The 20714-nt window shown below is 44.1% G+C and overlaps 1 protein-coding gene, 1 long non-coding RNA gene and 1 pseudogene across 2 annotated transcripts in view; 2 read left to right on the forward strand and 1 right to left on the reverse strand.

The window, feature by feature from the left end:
- Nucleotides 1–282: 282 nt before the first annotated feature.
- Nucleotides 283–17510, reverse strand: LOC484194 (annotated as a pseudogene).
- On the forward strand, nucleotides 2154–11175 carry LOC119870853 (ferritin heavy chain-like). The gene is made up of 3 exons (XM_038527297.1): nucleotides 2154–2344; nucleotides 8275–8415; nucleotides 9149–11175. The coding sequence occupies exons 1-3, from the start codon at nucleotides 2157–2159 to the stop codon at nucleotides 9213–9215; spliced, it is 396 nt and encodes a 131-aa protein (XP_038383225.1). The 5' UTR covers nucleotides 2154–2156; the 3' UTR covers nucleotides 9216–11175.
- The window catches only part of LOC119870854, a 35421-nt gene continuing 29641 nt past the window's right edge, over nucleotides 14935–20714 (forward strand). Inside the window, exon 1 of the long non-coding RNA XR_005354314.1 lies at nucleotides 14935–15620. This is a non-coding gene — a long non-coding RNA (uncharacterized LOC119870854). The remainder of the gene's footprint in view (nucleotides 15621–20714) is intronic.

Raw genomic sequence — 20714 nt, forward strand, 5'->3', positions numbered from 1 at the left:
GTATTGTGGTCAATAAGCAAGTATTCTTGTTCTTGGGAGATGCATGTTGAAGTAGGTAATAGCTGTAGCTTATTTTCAAATGGTTTAGCAAAAAGTGTGTGTGACAAAGACAGAGACAGAGAGAGAAGGAGAGACAGAATGAGAGAAAGAGACAAAGCAACGTAGCAAAATATTTTTTTTTTGGAGCGACGTAGCAAAATATTAATAATTGATGAATTTGGAAAGGAGATTAATGGGTATTCATTATACCATTATTTCAATTTTTTTATAAGTTTGAGATGTTTTATTTTGTTTTATTTTTTTAAGTATAATCACCATTTATTTTTTTTTCTGGAGAACACTTTTTCTTCAGTCATTAAGGACTTAGCTCCTTACATGGGCTTCGGTGGAAGTCGTGGGGCAGCACCCGCGGGTCTAAGTTGGGGTGGGGGTGTTCGGTCCTTCCGTGCTTCGCGAGAGCAATTCCTGACTACCTTGCTGCGAATGGCACAACTCATGCAATAATGGAGCTTCACATACAGCTTGGGAAGCACGTAGGCGTCAAAGACACTCGCTTGGGAAATGTCCCTGCTAGTGGCGGCCTCCACGATGTTCCCAATAACGAACTTCTTAATGGCCTTGTCCTTGGGCACACAACGGGCGCAGCTGGTGCAGCAGATGGGCTGCATCTGGCCGAGGCCTTTTTTGGCACAACCATTATTCCATCTTTTCTTGGTCATCTTGGGCATGGGACCGAAAGGAGAGTTTGAGATGTTTAAAAGAAATTGGGGGAAACCCTGGGGCACCCAGAAGCACAGGTCTGGCTCGGTTGGTGAAGTGTCTGCCTTCAGCTCAGGTCATGATCCTGGGTTCCTGGGATTGAGCCCTGTGTTGAGCTCCCTACTCATCAGAGAGTCTGCTTCTCCCTCTCCCTCTCCCTCTCCCTCTCCCTCTCCCTCTCCCTCTCCCTCTCCCTCTCCTTCTCCCTCTCCCCCTGCTCATGCTCTCTCTCTCTCTGTCTCTCACTTCCTCTCTCAGATAACTAAGTACAATCTTAAAAAAAAAAAAAAAAAAGAAAGAAAGGGGGAAATCCAGCTGGTGACTACACAGCTCCACTCAGCATATTTATTCTGTGGAATGTGGTTGGATGTGTGTGAATTACATGATCTTTATCACTTAGGGTACACCAAAATATCACTGGTAGGAGGATGTTAGTAAGAATGAGATGCTATTAAGGGAGCTTGAGGCTCTCAGACAGGGCCTTGCACAGAGTATGTTCTACGTTCTCTTTTTTTAATAAATTAATGAAGTCTACATTTTCACATCCACTTGGGTAAAAAAACTGAAAGACTCCTAACTGCAACCGCCTTCTCCACGTGTAGATGCCAAACATGGAGCCTACAGTGGAAGAGATGTTAACATCTTTCAGAAGAACTCATTCAGCCCATGGCCACTGTGGCCACATTGCCCAAAGCTCATGGAGCACTAATCTGGCTGTGACCCAAACTTTGATCCATAGTTGACCCTTAAATAACATGGGCCATTAGGGTGCCTACCTTTCATGCAGTCAAAAATCCACATATAACTTTTGACTCCCCTAAAACTTAATTACTAATAATCTGTTGCTGACTGGAAACCTTACCGATAACACAAACAGTTGGTTAACACATACTTTGTATGTTATGTGTATTATATACTGTAATCTTAAGATAGCTGGAGAAAAGAAAACGTTAATGATAAAATCATAAGGAATACATTCGCAGTACTGTACTGGAAAAAATCTGCATATAGACAGTGCACCCAGAGGTCCTGCGGATCTGCCTCTTACTTCAACAGTGTTTGGATAGAAACAACCCAGCGATGCCCCTTCTCCAGCCTCTGACCACCCTCCAACATCTTTTCCAATTGAAACCTTTGGAATCATCTTCTCAGCCATCCTCTGCTTCCAGGACCACCTGGTCAACATGCACCTCTGGGCCTCCTTCATCTCCTTCTAGGGTTCTATTTTGACCTCAGTGATGTGGCTCTGGAGCATATGGGCCATTTCTTTCTCCAGTTGGCCAGGGAAAAGCTCAGGTCAGCGTTTCTTGATGATGCAAAACCAGCATGGTGGTGATGCCCTCTTCTAGAATGTGCAGAAGTGGTTCCAAGACGAATTGAGTAAAACCCTGGATGTCATGGAAACCACTAAGGTCCTGGAGAAGACTGAACCAAGCCCTGTTGTATCTGCATACTCTGGGGCCTGCCACGAGGACTCCCATGTCTGTGACTTCCTGGAGACCCACTTCCTAGATAAGGAGGTGGAATTCATCAAGAACATGGGCGACCACCTGACTCAGCTCCACAGGCTGGCGGTTCCCAGTGGGCAAGTATCTCTTAGGCCCTCCCTTGAGCATGACTGGAGCTGCTAGAGCCCAGCGGCCCATGAAGAACCCTTCTGGTGTCCCTCTGGTGTCAAGGCTTTTGCCTGAACCTCTTCTTATCCATAGCCACTAGGCAGCTTTTTAACCATGCTGGAGCCTTCTCCCAAGCTGTGGCCCAAATGGAAACAAAAATCTTTTTACAGTAAAACAAACAAACAAAAAAAAAAAACAAAAAAACCCAAAACCCACATATAAGTGAACCTGTGCAGTTCAAACCCCTGTTCTTCAAGGGTCAACTATACTTTTTTTTTTAACTCTACTTATTTCTAATGGGCCACTTGCATATGGGTGGAGAAATCAAGGAATGATCTCAAAATTCACCTTATGAAACCATTAAGTTATTAAATCCTGATGATGATGGAATGTTTGGCATAGAGAATAACAATTTTCATAGGTGATGTTCTCATCAAAATTGAGGGCTGAAATTCCAGAGGATTCCAGGTAAAGCCCGCAGGATGACCCACGGGGGATGTCATTTCCATCAGCATGTTGCCAGCACCTCCCACCAAAGCATAGTTATTTAGACTAATAAACCAATAAGCATGTTCTAATGAAAACTCTCCCAAAGACAGAAAGAGATCATGAAGGTGAAGAAAGCCCTCGAGCTTCTAACTATGCAAAATTATACCTAATCATTTACTGAGGACTTCATAAAATTCATGCCTAAGCATTTTGTTTATTATTCTTAACTGTACGTTACCTGGAATAAATTTTATTAGCCGGTCTTTTCTCGTCTTGCTTATCACATTAAGTAGCCAGGGTGCAGGTGTTTAATGGCTTGTTCATGACATTCTGCTGTTTACCAGGAGCACTTAATGTCTGAAGGGTCTTTTTAAGGCTGTTTATGCTTTTGCCCCACATGTGTCAACACCCGCGATCACTGTCCCCACTGTGCTGCGTGTGTTCACCTGTCCCCCTCTGTCAAGCCCGGTTATCAGCTCTCCTGAAGATTCGAGGGCCCTTGTGGCAGGACAGCAGTTAGGCCTCAGCAAGAAGTCGCAGCTGACCCCCTAATAAAGCCAGAAGAGAAAAACCACAGGGAGTAAATCCCAAGAACTTGCCCCCACTGTCATCTGAACATCCCAGCGCTCCCTCTGGGGTTGGCCCAATCCCAGCTCCACAGCCACCATCCCGATAAGCCGGGTTTCCATTATCCACCACTGTATCCAGGGACTTCCAGATCAATGCCATTGATTTGTTCTTGATTCTGCAATCTGGGCAGGGCTAGCTGGGAACAGCTTTTCTCTCCTCTGCGTTACATGAAGGACAGCCTGAATAGAGTCTGGAAGATCTGCTCCCAGGATGGCCTGTTGGGGCTGGCTGTGGATCTCAGTCCTGCTCTGGCAGCCTTCCATTGTGGCGAGGGTGGGCTTTCCACAGCGCAGTGGTCTTGGGGTGTGAGACTGCAGACTTCCCTCAGAGCCCTAAGTGCAAGCTGCCAGGACTTCCTAAGGATCAGGCCTAGCAGAGCGTCACTACAGTCACTTGGTTAGGGTGAGTCACAAGGGCACTAAATTGCCGGGGAAGGAAAGACGTAATGGTGTAAATACCAGGAGATATGATGGTTTCAGATGACCACACCATTTGGATCACCAAGAAAAGGTTAAATTCAGGCCCATGGGCTATCTGAAAAGGCAGGTAAATGTGTATGATAATTGCAGGTTTCTTTCATCCAAAATGCTTGCATTTTAAAATAAAATTTATTTTATCTAATACATTTATATTTATGATAAATATATACTTATTTATATAATATGATAATCATTTCTTGTGGATTCTGGATATGAGATATTGCTGTACACACTTCACCCTATATGTGCCAGTCTCGGGTTTGTAACTGTTGGGTTGGTTGGTGAATGAGCACAAGATTTGATGGAGAGGACCTCCAGGGAGGCCCACCCGGGCCCAGGGCCAGACAAAGCCTTGGTAGACAGGTGACAAGGCTATGAGACCACCTCTTGGAAAGAAGGAGGCCTCGGCGCTTACTTCTTGTGCACAGCTCACTGATGCAGGCATTGTTGGGAAAAACCAAAAAGACCAAATTGAGGGCTGCAAAGGAATAAAAGAAGGAGTTCAAGTGGGCAGCTGATTCTTGCTCTGTAGTCTTCCATGGAAAAAAGAAAGTTATGGATCTTCCCAAGTCAAAGAGCTATATTCCTTTTCTTTGAAGGAAGGGTTTGAGGCTCATGAAAGAAGGTTGATAAGAATTATTGAGTAAGGGTACAGAAAGGAAAGATCTGGGTATATTACTGGCTTATGTACCAGAAGGGGATGCTCCCACCCCTCGCTGAATGACAGGCTAAGAAATAAGATGGCTGTGTATTTCGCCTGTAAGTATCTCAGGCCTCTGAACACCACAGGAGGGAATTTGTACCCTGGTTTCCTTTCCAAATTTTGGGGGCCTTTTTTCCCCACAGGATTATCAGTGAACGTTACATTATGGTGCCATATTTTTGTCTCTTTCTTGCTCCACTAATTCAGTAGGCCAAACAGGGTAAACAGAGCCTGGCAGAGATTTCATATTGCTTCCAGGTTTGAAATCCTGCCTAAGGGACAGAGTATTATTGTATATATGCTAAAATGTTAGGCTAGCCAGGATGGTTCCCTTGCTTACAGGGAGAGTGAGCTAGAACAGTGGAATGTCTGAAACACAGACTCTCACTGGGAAGTCCATGCTAGGGAGCACCTCCGGGGGACCCGCTCAGGAGTGTGCAATGAATTAATCAGTGATGAATACAAAGAAGCAAATCATGGGGGAAAAACATGGGAATGAATTAATTTTCGTTGATGTGGGGATGCAGGGAGAAAGCATCATTAGGTTAGGCATATCTTCCTCAGCGGGGGTGGGTCCCTTGGCTCTCCCTTTCCTGATGTAGCCACCAGTCTCCTGTGTCCCAGCATCAGTAAAGAGAGAAGCTTTCAAAAGAACTGGCTCTGCTTCTCCAGCTAAACCTCGACTGATACGTCTTCAAAAATAAAAATGACATTTTAGAGAGAAATATTCATCTTTGGCAGAACTGCATTTTAAGAAGAACTCAAGAAGTTCTCATCCAACCTGAAGAGAAATGGCACCTTCTAGAATCTAAAGATTATTTCCTCCAGAAAACACAGCAGAGGGAATACTTCCAGAAGGGGGGATGACTTCGTTTTATGAGGTCAAATACCCTTGACACAAAACTAAACAAAGACATTGCAAGAAAATTATTGACATCAACATCCCTCATGAGCAAAGACATAAAAGTCCTTGGCAAGAATATTAGCAAACCAAACCCAGATATTTATAAACAGGATGACACATCTTGACTAAATTGGAGTTCTCTCAGAAACTTAAGGTAGGTTTAATATTTTAAAAATTAATCCATATATTCACACCAACAGGGCAAAAGGGCTCCCCTTTCTCCACGTTCTCACCAACACCTGTTATCTCCTGTGTTGTTGATTTTAGCCATTCTGACAGGTGGGAGGTGGGGGTCTCATTGTAGTTTTGATCTGTATTTCCCTGATGATGAGTGATGTTGAGCATCTTTTCATGTGCCTATTGGCCATCTGGATGTCTTCTTTGGGAAAAATTTCTCTCCGTGTCTTCTGCACATTTTTTTTAAAAAGTTTTATTTGTTTATTCATGAAAGACACAGACAGAGAGGCAGAGACATAGGCAGAGGGAGAAGCAGTCTCCCTGCAGGGAGCTCGAAGCAAGACTCGATCCCAGGACCCCAGGATCATGCTCTGAGCTGAATGCAGACTCTAAACCGGTGAACCACCCAGGCGTCCCTCTCCTGCACATGTCTCAAGTGGATTATTTTCTGGGAGGTGTTGAGTGTGATAAGTTCTTTATAGATTTTGGATGCTAAACCTTTACCACATATGTCATTTGCAACTATATTCTCCCGTTCCATAGATTGCCTTTTAGTTTTGTTGATTGTTTCTCTCATTGTGCAGAAGCTTTTTATCTTGAGGAAGTCTACCCTACAACCCAGCAATTGCAGTAGTAGGTACTTATCCAAAAGATACAAAAATACAAATTCGAAGGAGCATATGCACCCCAATGTGTATAGCAGCATTATCAATAATAGTCAAACTATGGGAAAAGCCCAAATGTCCATTAACTGCTGACCGGATAAAGAAGATGTGGTATATACACACAATGGAATATTACTCAGCCAAGAATAAAATCTTGCCATTTGCAACAACATAGACAGCACTAGATGGTATTATGCTAAGTGAAATAAGTCAAGCAGAGAAAGACAAATACTATATGATTGCACTCATATGTGGAATTTAAGAAACAAAACAAATGACATAGGGGAAGGAAAAAAAAGAGAGAGAGAAACAGACTGTACTCTCTTAACTCTAGGAAACAAACAGGGTTGCTAGAGGTGAGGGGGGTAGGGAGATGGGGTAACTGGGTGATGGGCATTAAGGAGGGCATGTGGTGTAATGAGCACTGGGTATTTTATGTAAGTGTTGAATCACTAAATTCTACTTCTGAAACCAATTTTACCACAGATGTTAACAAACCAGAATTTAAATAAAAACTTGAAAAAAATCAATCTATAATTTACCACATTAACAGGAAAAAGGCAAAAAAATATAATCATCTCAGTAGCTGCAGAAAAGCATTTGATAAAATTTGATGGTCTTTCATGGTAAAAACTCTCAGCAAACAGGGAATCTATTGTACTTCAGCTGTAGAAGGAGGGAAACCAAACCTATACTATACCAGACACAATGTTCCCAGGATGTGCGATTTACTGAAGAGATAGGGGAGTAGGAGGGAGGATTGAAAGTCCCATAGCCTATGACCCATGGACATCTGAGCTTCCCAGCAATCTTGAGGCAAACCATTGCTTTCATGTGTAAGTTCACAGGCCTGCAAACTTAAAGAGGGATTTCCAATCCCCAAAATATGCTCAGCTAACGTTTGCAAAAGTCATGACTGTTCAATGTGATAAGAATGACTAGAGATTAGAAACTGGAACCTTTGAAGATGACATAGCGGTGTGATTGAACTCAGGGAAGAGGTTGAGAAGTGTCATGATAAGACTTTCCACTGTGGGAAAAGAGAACAAAGTGGATGTTATGAAGATAAATGGGCTGACATGGCACCAGAGGCTGTGATAGTGTTTCTCCAAATGGTAAGACTCACCTGGGCCTTCTTTCGACAACCACACACCCAGGTCCCACTGTGCAGATTCGCATTTTGAGGCGGGATGGTGGTTCCTTTTGAATTGTTCTTATCAAGTATATCTGAGAAACACTGAAGTTAAGATATTAAAAAAAAAAAAACTTAAAGTTGCAAGGGCCCTGAAAAGGCTGTAAAATACATAGGTATGGTTACTTGTTTTATCATGAAGTACACAGTTGGTCTTTGATTTTGATAAATACTCTTTATTAAGGACATTTCCATTCATAATGTATTAAAATGTTCCTTAAAAAAAGTCATGGTGTCGAATTTTGCAAAATGTCTCTTGATTTCCATAGATATGTCATATTTTTTTAAAAAATTGTGATAAACTTATAAAATAAATCATATTTGTAGAAATTACCAAGGTCAGGGGGCCTGGGTGGCTCAGTTGGTTAAGCGTCTGCCTTCGGCTCAGATCATGATCCCAGGGTCCTGGGATGGAGCCCTACGTTGGGCTCTCTGCTCAGCGGGGAGTCTGCTTCTCCCTCTACCCCTTCCCCTAGCTCGTACTCTCTCTCTGAAATAAAATATGAAAAAAAAAACTTACCTAGAATAAAGTTGCTTGATTATGGTTTGTTATATTTCAATAAATGTGTTGGATTTAATAATATATGCTTAGGACCTTTGCACCACTGGCCATAAAGTTGGATCATCTAATGGTTAATTTTCTGCATTTATCTTTCTTAGGTTCTGGAATCCGAGTTATGAAGGCCACAGTGAAAAAAGAAACTCCTCACCCGTATCTATGTGCAAACATAAGAAAAACATGCATAGTAGTCTGTGCCTTGAGGTTTCACCAGAACGTGTGCTTCGACTGTGTGGGAGCAGGTGTGTGACTCGTGGCGCCTTGTCCACACCCCGATCTGACACGGTTCTTCTCTGGGTGCAGACACTGTGATGGCTGAATGGCCAGGGAAGGGCAGTGGCTTGGCCAGCAGCTCTATCTGACCACCGACGAGCCCTGAAGTAATATTTCTACCCATGGACTTCAGGAGTTAAAAGATTGCATCTACCAACTCGATCACTTTCATTAGAGAAAAACAAATAAATTCTTCCCTTTTATTAATCATAGTTGAGTACACAAAAATTGGTAGCAGCGAAAATGATAACTCACAGCAGTAAACCAAGATAAAAATAGCATGAAGCTGGCTAGATCCCAGGCTCATGAAAAGAAACAGGCCATTTCAGTTAGCCTCCGTGGCCTTATTATTTGTAAATGTTTGGTTTCTATTAAGCTGTAGGAAGTATTGAAAATAACTCACACAAGTGCTCAAATTGCCATTGTGGCACTTTAAAAGGTCACAAGACCCCATCTCAGGGAAATTTTGCAATCCCATTCCTTTATAAACATAAGCCAAGTGTAAAAAGGGCAGATCAGCTTCTCAGGAGAGCCTCCCCCGGTTCTAGCAGGACGGGAGCTGCTTGGGACACAGTGGCTGCTTGAAGTGACGTTTCCACATGCTCAGTGTGGCAGGTGTGTGATGGGGTCCCCCCAGCCCCCGAGGCCCCATGATCACACCGTTGTCACCTGGTCACACCGTGGTCTCCGTCTTTTCCACAGACTCTGTGAGCCAACCATACCCCTGGTGACAGAGATGACCCATAGGAGCGAAGATGTTTCTGTTTAGGGACTTACAGACGTTTGGATTTGAAACTGGGAGGAGTCTGAGGGAAGACTGTACATCGTTATTCCCTCCACTTCCGCAGCTAAACTTTTCCGAGCACCAGCGAGCCGCCCGATTACTTAGCTGGGAGAACTTACCTGCTTTGTTTAGCATGAGATTTCCAAAGACGGGAAATAAAAGTTTATATGAATCTTTTTACAACCATGGTTTTGGAGAAAAACTGTAACCTCCAGGGTGATGGCCCATCTTGCAGTGAATAGTCCATCGGAGGACAAGCCATCAGCTCCTGTGTTGCCAGGCACTGCCACGGAGGCTTAGCTCCGAAAGGGAGCATTCTGGTAGGAGTGACCTTGAATGTGACCTCTCCTGGGCAGGCCGCGTGGACGCTCTGGCCTTCCTCGCTGAACACCCCATGGGGATGGCATGTCTATGGTGGATGGAGTCCCTGATGGAACCTGCGGGAATCCGTAAGTCTCCAGGAAGAAGATGCACTCTTGCCTTTGGGCTCTGACAATAACCGTTGAGCGCAAGGTGGGAGGAGGAGGTGGCTCTCCCACAACCGCGCAAATCCACCCGCCGAGGGGGTCAGGCTCCCCGGGATGAACTTGCAAAGGACAGAGGAATCGACGGGTTTTTAAAGGGAGCCATCCTTTATCCCACACTGAGGGGCACATTCAGATGGTTTTTCCACTGAGTTTGCCCAGGATGATGGGATGAGAAGCCAGCAAGCTGAGCTGGCACAGCCGTCTTGCGAGGGGCGATTGGCAGCCTGGCCTGGGAGCTGTGTGACCTGGTTTCTCTCTTCCCCTTTCAACTTCCTTTTCAATGTTTCTGCTTCTTCACCTCAGAGCTGGATGTGCCTCCCCCACCTTGCCTCCAGGGATGACGTGGTCAGTGTTAAGGTAACTCACCCGCCCTACAGATTGAGGGTGTCTATGCCAGAGGGCCAAGCACTACCAAGGGAGGACACTGAGCAGGGTGGACAACAGGGGGGCTTGGCCAGCTCATCCATGAGAAGAGAATGAGGAAATGTGGAAACACCTCCATCTTCCAGTGCTGTAAGGAGATGGGGAACAGTAAGTGGGGGGCCAGGGAGGAGCACGAGCACCAGGTCTTCGTGGGCTGGAGAGTGAGACTGAGCATCCTCTCTGGTGATCTCTCCAGGCTACCATCCCTCAGACTTTAGTGGGATGTTCTGAGGCTCTTGCTCCGAGGTGGATTTTGAATCAGGAAGTCTGAGGCGGGACCTGAGACTCTGCATTTCTGACAGCCCCTCCTCCACCAGGTGTGCCAAAGCTACTGGTCCAGGGCCACTCTTAGAAAACAGTAACCCGAAGCCTGCACAGGGCCCCAGCCAACACGATCCCACTGGCAGAGCCCAAGGGGAGGCAGGAGCATGGGCCAGAAAATCTGCAGAGTTAAGAAAGTTCCATCAAAGGGACCACGTGGATTGGCCTCTCGCCCTGGAGACAAATCTCAGCAACAAATTCTCCAGGAGGACTTTCTCATGGATCCCTCTGGTTCAGACTTTACCCATCTCAAAGGACCAGAGTCAAATCACTCATCTCTTCAGGGTATTTGTTTTCTGTTTCATTAGTGTGTGTCCTTGCCTTTATTCCCTTTCTTCATCTTTCTTTGGGTTTATTTTTATGTTATCTTCCTAATTTCCTTTTCTCTTCTTTCATAATATAGTATTGGGGGGGAGGGAGAAATTAGGAGCCCCTCCCCTCCCCGTGCAGTTGGATATCTGCATATAACTTCTGATTCCCCAAACCTGACCAGTAATAGCCTACCGTGGACCAAAAGCCTTCCCGATCACATAAACCTGCAATTAGCACATATTTTATACGTTATGTGTATTATATGCTTTATTCTTACAAGCAAAGTGAGCTAGAGGGGAAAATGTTATTAAGGAAATAATAAAGAAGAACAAATACATTTACTGTATTAATTGAAAAAAAATCTCGCGTCCAGTGGACCCACACAGTCCAAACCATGTTGTTCGAGGATGAACTATATACTCATTTGAGACTAACATTTTTTTTCTAAGTTCATTTAAAAAGATTTTTAACTGCCATTGTAATTTTTTATTGGACCTGTTGGGTATTTAGAAAGATAATTCTTATTTCAAATATATAGGAAGTTTTTAGCTTTTCCTTTGTTGTATGTAGATTTCTAGCATAATAGGACCGTGACCAGAGAATAGGACTGTGACCAGAGAACCCACTCTGTAATTATACAATTTTTTAAAATGTATTGAGGCTTATTTTTAAGGTCATCGTGTGGGAAGTTTCTAGAAATATTCTGCACATGCTTGAAAATATTGCATATTCGGGCACTGTTGGGTACAGTGTTTCACTGTATCCCAAAGATTTTAGGATGTGGGCTATGCACAGTTTACTATCTTGAAAATTAAGAGTGCATTTTATGACCAGAGAGGATGTGACATTCTGTGATAGGGCTGTCATTGCCCCAGCGTACATGAACGCGTGCATAACTTCTAACAGAAAGATCACGTAAGGGCCATTTAAGGATGCAACACGCGTCCCCATTGTGCCTGGGAAGTCCCCGTCGTCACCTTCAGGTACGATCAAACAGCAGAGTCAGAGGCGACAGCATCACAGGGTGGATGGTAATGGGGCTTTGTCTCAGGGGTGCTGTAACCCCAGCCCTCCCGATGTCACCGAGCACCCTAACGGGTGAAGAAATGATGCATATTGATGACTCCAACTCTTAAATAGCTCCCAGAGAAAAGAATTCTCACAGAAGTTTCAGAAATACCTTCCGTAGTTCATTTCTCTTATATCTTCCAATTTTTACGTGTGCGAACCCACGACATAATTAAAAATGAAAGAGCTTTGCCAGTAGGTTGTGAGAGAGTAATTCTGAGTAATGAGAAGTCATTGTCGCAGTCGACAAGATTTTCTTTTTTTTTTCCTCCGTGGCTCATCAAATAACCGTGCATGTGACAGCCAGTGAATTCTTAGAATCAAGGAAATGTGGCGTTTAGGCCTATTCGGACAGGGTCATGATTGAATCTTTCTGGAACTTCTGGATTTTTTTATTGTTATTATTTGGTTAATTGCTGAGAGGGATTTAACGAAGTCTCCCACCGAGGTCGTGAATTGCTGTAGTTCTGTTAGTTTTCGCTTTACATATTCTGAGGTTAATTCAGAATTAATTCTTGGGTTAATACAGGAAAATTCCATGTTGTTATTCCATAGTGAGTTTCATTGCTTTTTTCCCCTCAAAGCGCACCTTGCCTGGTGTTGGTAGAGCCATGCCAACCTGACGGTGCGGAGTGCTAGCTTGTATCTTGTTTTCATTCTTTATTCCAACCCCTTTGCGTCCTTATGTTTGCAATATATTTTTCTATTGTTCCACTCATTCTACATTATTTTTCATTCTTTTCTTACCTTATTTGTGTTGACCTAGAATTTTATTTTTAAGATTTTATTTATTTATTCATGAAAGACACAGAGAGAGGCAGAGACAGGCAGAGGGAGAAGTAGGCTCCCTGCAGCGAGTGCAGGGAGCCCGATATGGGACTCGATCTCAGGACCCTGGGGTCACGACCTGAGCCAAAGGGAGACACTGAACCGCTGAGCCACCCAGGTGTTCCAACTGAGAACTTTGTAATTCTTTTTTCCCCTCTATTAGTTGCAAAGTCATACACTCATTTTCTATTCTTTTAATGGCCTCGTGGTTACTTTACAAAATGATGTGCCACATTGCTGACTTACCTGAGTCCAAAATAAATTGATACCTTTGCCACTTCTCCCACCAGCCCTTGAGCCTGGGAACACGGACCCCACCCGTCCTACCCACTGTTTCTGCTTCACTCCTAAGTTTTTCATCAAGTGCTTTACGAAGTCAATGCTATTTTAGGTTTAACAATGTATTTTTGACACTTGGCATTATCCTTCATTTTTTCCTGCATTTTTGACCATCCATCTGGTTTGTTTTCCTTCACCCAAAAAGCATCATTTCGAGGGCAGACCTCTTGGCAGCCAGGTCTCTTGTTGGGCAATGTCTTTATTCACGTTCCTTCCGGAAGGACCTTTCCAGTGGGTGTAGAATTACCTGTTGGCACTTGTGCTTTCCCATTCCAGTAAAGCAGCCTTTGCAGTGGAGTCTGCCTCATTTGCTGCTGACAAGTCAGCTGTAGGAATAACCAGATCCCCCGACCCCTCCACTGGGGGGAGCGCTATGGGAAGACAGCTCTCAGCTGCCAGCACTCTGGGGGCTAACTTAGTTGAAGACCCCTCTGAGCCCAAAGTGAGGCCTCTTTCAGAGGGCAGGCCACACTCGCTGGCCGCTAAATGCAGGGGAATGAAGACCCAGCCGGCTCACTCCTGCTCAGGCAGCTCTGAAGGGCTGTCCTGTCCCACAGGTCACTGTAAGAGCGGCTCACACCTTTGCTGGAACTGCACACCAGCTCAGTGCCCCCTCCCCAGTCCTGCTGCCTGAACTCCCTCCCACAGGGACTGAGCTCAAGAGCTCCGCCCAAGAAAACTTCCTTGCTAGTCTCTCTTCTCAGAGCCTGCTCAACAGGGACCCCAGCTTGTGACAACTGGTATCAGAAGGAGAGAATTTCCTGCTGGCTTAGGCCCTGCCTGTCTGGCAACAGAGAAGACCCCGTCACCCACCAGTGGCAGGTGGGTACAGGCCACCCTGTACGAGAGAGTGGTGCTGTGGTTACAGGTGCCAGGTGCCATCGCGGGTGGGTGGGGGGCAGGCGGTGCCATCGGGTTTCACAAAGGTGAGGGAAATAGTAACTACACGGAAAACGAATTGGGTTGATCGGGCTTTGGGAAAGAAAATGAAAAGCTGAGATAAATCAGCTCATGACTAAAGGCTAAGCAGAAAATCAGAGACTTCCTTGGCCATGTGAGAAGAGGTTCTCACTGGCTGCAGGGTCAGAGGCCCGGCTTCCCCGTGAGAGAAGCACAGGCCCCAGGAGGGCCCTGGTGTGTAGATGGGGACGTGGTGGGCACGCTTCCCACACAGTGACTCCAGATGCTCCGAAGCTCTGAGCCCGCGCAGGTGGCTCTTCTCTGCCTGTTGAGGGCTAGCATTTGCCTCTACTTGAAAATGGTTCGGGGTCCCCTTCACCCCAAAACCTGCATGCCTGCCCTAGGACCTGCCCCCACGTCCTCCACAGGCTTCCAGGTCAGTGACTCGAGCTTGGTCTCAGTGCCACTCAGCCTGGCATTGCTGGACTGGAGCAGGAAGAAGGCCACGGTGCCCATGGAGCTCCAAGGCCTGAGCAGCTGTACCAGCAAGGGCTGAGGCGCCCACGAGGGATCGGGGGGCGCTTTCCAGGCAGCCAGGATGTAAAGCTGAATAAAGGGAGCTCTTTGAGCTATTTGGAGCATTCCAGCTATTTTTTTTTTAAGATTTTATTTATTTATTCATGAGAGACACACAGAGAGAGAGGTAGAGACACAGGCAGAGGGAGAAGCAGGCTCCATGCAGGGAGCCCGACGTGGGACTCGATCCCAGGTCTCCAGGATCACACCCTGGGCTGAAGGCAGGGCTAAACCGCTGAGCTACCCGAGCTGCCCCATAACAGCTATTTTTTACCCAATAAATTTGCACGTCCAATCCCTTCTTGGATATTGTTTCTTGAAGGATCCAAATGAACAGTGTGCATCGCAGCTCAGCCTCACCCCTGCCAACTCCACTTCCCAACCCTGCCTTCCTTCCAAGGTGTGGATCCCACGGTGTGGCTAACACTCGTCTGGCTGGCCTATCTCCCGCTGGGCATCTGTTCCTGGGGAGCCAGCAGCCGTGCTTGCCTCTGGAAGGGCCTTTTTTGCTGTCCTGTCTTGACATTTCTTTCCCACAGCTCACTGTCCCTCCCTTCCGTTGCGTCACTGTCTCTCCTGTGACCTCTTCTATCTCTCCCTGGAGTCCTTATTTCAGGGAGACTAACCTTCTTTTTCATTTTCTTGAGCTTGTAGAGAAAAGTGCATCCACAATTTTCTTTTACTTCTGATAGATATTCTTCACCTGCCCTCCTGCTTGTTGCCACACTCTTCCTGGAGAATTTCTCAGCTCAGGAGAACAGTTCCCTCTGGATGAGCTATTTGCTAAGAACGGTGTTGGGGGAAAGATAGATGGAGGAATGAGAGCAGTAGCCTAACTCGGGAGTTGTTGGAAGGATTTTCTCAACACTCCACATCCCCCGAGCAAGGATGGGATCTGCTTACTGATCTCGGTGGTCCGTATCATGGTAAGCAGGCCTGTGTGGAGCAAAGCCCTGAGGTGCCAGGGTACTTGGGGTATCAGAGCAGCTGATACTGAGCCGACTGCCATGAAGATTCCTTCTCCGACCCCTGCACTTTGAGGAAAGACTGGGCATCTGGATGGTTTTCTTCCGACCTGTCTCACCTGCGGTGCCAGGTATGGATGCTTCAGGCCAGGACCTACGGTTGGACGGGGAGGGTTGTTACCCTTTTATGGAAAACTGTAGGCTAGAAAAGACCTGTGGGGCGGGGGTTGCATATGCTTTCTGGTGTCGTGTCTCAATCTGACCCCGGGTTGGTTATACTTGGCAGTTACTTTTGCATTTTCAACGAAAACCGTTATTTTCTTCTCTAATGCTCATTCTTTTTGCCGGTTTTAAGTTGGCCACGGGGGAGGAAAGCGAACTGGGACCAGAACTCTAAAACAAGTTTTTATAAGCGATTTACATTTTATTTTATTTTTAAATCCAATTTACTTTAACACTTTCACATGGCTGTAGGTTTGTTCTATATTAGTGCATATGAAATTAATGGTGCGAATTACAGGAGACAAAGCATACAGGGAAAGGTACCTAAAGCACGAATTAAAAATGTAGACCCAGACATCATTCCTTTTCCTCCCGCATTAGAATGTGGATTCAGAAAACGAAAACAAAATCCATTTGGGATTGCCTTAGAGCAACCAAACTGGGTAAAAACACACCCGGTCACGACTGTGCTCACAGTGTTCCACGCTGCTCATAAAAACTGCCCTCCAGAGGTGGTGATGATGTCGTCGCGGAGGGAGGGACGCCGGTGGTGAGCAGAGTCCCCCCCCCCACGTATGAAGTCATCTGTATTGGGTGGCAGGATGAACATCTGCCACATAAACTCTGTGCTGACTGCAGCGTGTCACAAAAACATTCTTTGTTTCTCTCTGACCCTTGCCCTCATTTTGTTACACGCAGATTGGCTCGCAAGACGAGACTTTTCCAAAGTAACTTCACGGAGGGCCTTGGACGTAATTTCTTTGCAGGCGAATGCTAATATAATTCAGTGTCTTTGTCTCGGCTGTGTTGTTAATCCAGCGTGATTCATAGTGGATTGTGGGGGAGAGGTGCAGGCGGGGAGAGCAATCAAGCCCACTGTCTACGCGCTTTCTCCTCCTCGGCTTATCAGGCATCTAAATGCCAGCTTGGGATCAGCCCACGCACCCGGAGATTTTCTGGACTTTCGTTAGCAAAATGGCCAGTTCCAATGTAAGAACAATGACGGTGACTCAACCCAGACTCAGCGCCTGGTTTATAAATTAAGAAACAGTTATTCTGTCCACCGAGAAGGGAGAAGTAGTTTCTATCTCAGAAACGAACTCTACACATTTTATAAAAGTTACGGTCGTGTTTTATAAGGAGATCGTTATTTCCACTGAGTATTTCAAACCCATCAGCAAAACAGATAAAAAGAAGGGAGGTTACGGCGGAGGACTCTTGCCACCCCTGGATTCTGCAGTGGCCACAAACCAGTGTGGCACAGACCAGAGATCTGAGCCACACGCTCTGGTTTCTTTCTCGGGCTCAGCCTCTGGTCAGGCTCCATAGGTGACAAAACCTTTCCTCATTTGATTTCTGAATCTCTTATGTGGCGGGCTGAAGAGTGGCCCCCAAAGATACCAGGTCCTGACCCTTGGAACCTGTAAATGTGACCTTACAAAGAAAAAAGGGTCTTTGCACCAGTGATTAAATTTGGGATCTTACCTGATTAGATTATTCCAGATTATCTGAGTGGGTCTAGAGGCCAACACATCCATGCATCCTTATGAGAGAAAGGCACAAGGAGAAGAATTCAAAGAGGCTGCATGATGCGAGGAGGGGCAGGCACAGGTGAGGATGGTGTGGCCACAGCAAAGGAGTGTGGGCAGCAGCAGAAGTTGGTAGGGAAAGGATTCTCTCCTAGAAGCTCCCAAGGAAGCGCAGCCATGCGGACACCTTCACTCCAGCCCAGAGAGATGGATGGTGATGGCCCGGCCTCCAGAACTGTGTGAGAATAACTTTCTGCTGTTTCAGGCTTCTGGGTCTGCTGTGATTTGTTACAATAGCAACAGGACACGAATACTCCCTTATTTCTGTGTAAATATGCTACAGTTTTATTTTGTTCTCTCATCACTTAATTGGATCACGGACACTGCAAAAAGTAAAGCATAAAACTTGAAGCCAATATTTTCTAGAATTTGACAATCTTATCATTTAGAGCTTTTCTTTAGGTGAATGCATGTAAAAACTGGCCTGGTTTTTTCCAGGTTCATTGATATAATTGATCTGCATTACTGTATGAGTTTCAGGTGTACAGACACAGGGTTTGACTCACATATACTGGGTGGTGATATCACCAGTCTAAGTTTAGTTAACAACTGTCATCTCGTAGACACAATAAAAAGAAATGTAAAAAGAAATAAAGAGAGAGAGAGAGACAGAGACAGAGAGAGAGAAAGAGAGAGAGGAAGAAAAGAAAAGGAAAGAAGAAGAAAGAAAGAAAGAAAGGAAAGAAAGAAAGAAAGAAAGAAAGAAAGAAAGAAAGAAAGAAAGAAAAGAAGAAGAAGAAAAGAAGAAAGAAAGAGAAAGAGAAAGAAAGAAAGAAAGAAAGAAAGAAGAAGAAGAAGAAAGAAAGAAAGAAAGAAAGAAAGAAAGAAAGAAAGAAAGAAAGAAAGAAAGAAAGAAAGAAAAAAAAAAAAAAGAAAGAAAATTTCCCGTTGTGGTGAGAACACTTAGGATGTGCTCTCCTGGGACAGCTTTCCTGGGTATCACACCACTGAGGGTGATGTCATCTGGGTGCCGCCTGTCACATCCCGACCTCTCACTCACCTTATACCTGCAGGTCTGTACCTTCTGACCACCATCCTCCGGTGCCCCGTCCCCCCACCCTGCTCCTGAGAACCACACATCTGATCTCTCAAGTTTGGTTTTTTGGTCTTTGTTTGCTTTTTTTGTTTTTAGATTCCAAATGTAAGTAAAATCATATAGTATTTGTCCTTGTCTGACTTATTTCATTTTGTGTAATGCCCTGAAGGTCCATCCATGGTGTTGCAAATGACAGGATTTCCTTCTCTTATGGCTAGTTATATTCTAATATATATATATATATATATATATATATATATATTAGAATTATATCAATATAGATTTATATAATTATATTATATATAGATATATTATATATATCTATATATATATATCACATTTTCTTTATCTATTCCTTCATTGATGGACACTTAGGTTGCTTCCTCCACATCTTGGCTTTTATGAATAACGCTGCTATGAACGTGGGGGTGCAGATATCTTTGTGAGTGTTTTTGTTTCCTGTGGATATATTCCCAGAAGTGGAATTGCTGGATCATATAGTAGTTCTATTTTTAATTTTTTGAGGATCCTCCATACTGTTTCCCACAGTAGCTGCACCAGTTTGCATTCCCATCGACAGTGCACAAGGGTTCCCCTTTCTCCACATCCTTGACAGCATCTGTCATCTTTTGTCTTTGTGATGATGGCTAGTCTAACAGGTGTGATTTTGTGTTTTGACTTGCATTTTCCTAATGACTAGTGATACTGAGCATCATTTCATACACATGTTGGCCATGTGTATATCTTATTTGTAAAAATGTCTATTTGGGTCCCTTGCCTATTTTTAATTGGATTATTTGGGGTTTTCTTTCTTTTCGTTCTTTCTTTCTTTTGCTATTGAGTTGTATGAATTCTTTATATATTTTGGATATTTACCTCTTACCAGATATATGGTTTGTAAATACTTTTTCCCATTCTATAGGTTTTCTTTTCATTTTATTGATGGTTTCTATTACTATACAGAAGCTCTTTAGTAACATAGTCCCACTTGTTTATTTTCTATTATTTTGCTTGTGCTTTAAGATCATTGCCAAGACCCATGTCAGAGAGGGTTTTTTTTTTTCCTATATTTTCTTCTAGGAGTTTTATGGTTCCAGGTCTTACATTTAAGTCTCTAATTCATGTTGAGTAAATTTTTGTGAATAAGTTAGGGGTCGAGATTCATTCATTCATTCATTCATTCATTCTTTTACACATGAATATCCAATTTCCCCAGCACCCTTTATTAAAGAAACTCTTTTCTCCATTAAGTATTCTTGGCTCCCTTGTCAAATATTAGTTGGCCATATATATTTAAGTTTATTTCTGATTCCATTGGCCCAGTTGTCTGTTTTCATGCCAATACCACAATTTTGATTACTATAGCTTTATAGTATTGCTTAAAAATCAGAAAGTGTGATTCCTCCTGCTTAGTTTTTCTTTCTCAGGATTGCTTTGGCTATTTGGGGTCTTTTGTGGGTACATGTAAATTTTAGGATTGTTTTTTCTACCTCTGTAAAAAATGCTTTTGGAATATGGATTGAGATCGCATTGAATCTGTAGGTGAGCTTTGATGGTACTGACAGTTAAACAATATCAATTCTTCCAATCCAGAAACATGGGATACCTTTCCATTTATTTGTATCTTCTTCCATTTATTTCATCAATGTCTTGTAGTTTTCAAAATAGAGAAATTTCACCTCATTAGTTACATTTACTCTTAAATATTTTATTATATTGTGTCAGGGTCAATTTCCTGGGTCTGACCATCTATGTAGTTTAGTTAAGTATTCTGTTTTCATTAGAAGAAGCTGCTAGGCATGTACACAGGACTTCTCTACACTATTTTTACAACTTCTTGAGAATCTATCTTTATTTCAAAATAAGAAGTCAAAAAACCTTTGGTCTATCTTTTGCTCTTTTACTTTTTTTTTTTATAGGTTTTTGTTTTGGTTTGGTTTTTTAAGATTTTTTTATTCATTCGTGAGAGACAGAGAGAGAGAGAGAGAGGACACAGGCAGAGGGAGAAGCAGGCTCCCTGCAGGAATGCCTGATGTGGGACTCGATCCCGGGTCCCCAGGGTCACTCCCTGGGCCGAAGGCAGGTGCTAAACTGCTGAGCCACCAGGGCTGCCCTCTTTCACTTTTTATATTGGTCAACTGTCAATTAATGATGGTTTCAGAGTTGAATGAATGAAAAAATCACCAGTTCATTTGCTCTTCATGAAAAGAATATTTAAGAAGAGTGGCTTATTAAATGACACAGGACTTAATATCCAAGCTTTCCAGAAGCAATAGCAAAAGATAAGCAGAGAAAGAATACTGACGGCTGTGAAAAACATGTCCTGGTCATGGGAACACAATACAATCACTCTTCTTTCACCAGCTCAGATAGCATGG

This window comes from Canis lupus, chromosome 1 (genome assembly GCF_011100685.1).
Source record: "Canis lupus familiaris isolate Mischka breed German Shepherd chromosome 1, alternate assembly UU_Cfam_GSD_1.0, whole genome shotgun sequence".
NCBI lineage: Eukaryota > Metazoa > Chordata > Mammalia > Carnivora > Canidae > Canis > Canis lupus.

Coding starts and splice junctions, on each gene's coding strand:
- LOC119870853 (XM_038527297.1), top strand. CDS start 2,157: ATGGAAACCACTAAGGTCCTGGAGAAGACTGAACCAAGCCCTGTTGTA. Junction 2,345..8,274: donor AGGCTGGCGGTTCCCAGTGG/GCAAGTATCTCT, acceptor TATCTTTCTTAG/GTTCTGGAATCCGAGTTATG. Junction 8,416..9,148: donor CTTCGACTGTGTGGGAGCAG/GTGTGTGACTCG, acceptor TCTTTTCCACAG/ACTCTGTGAGCCAACCATAC.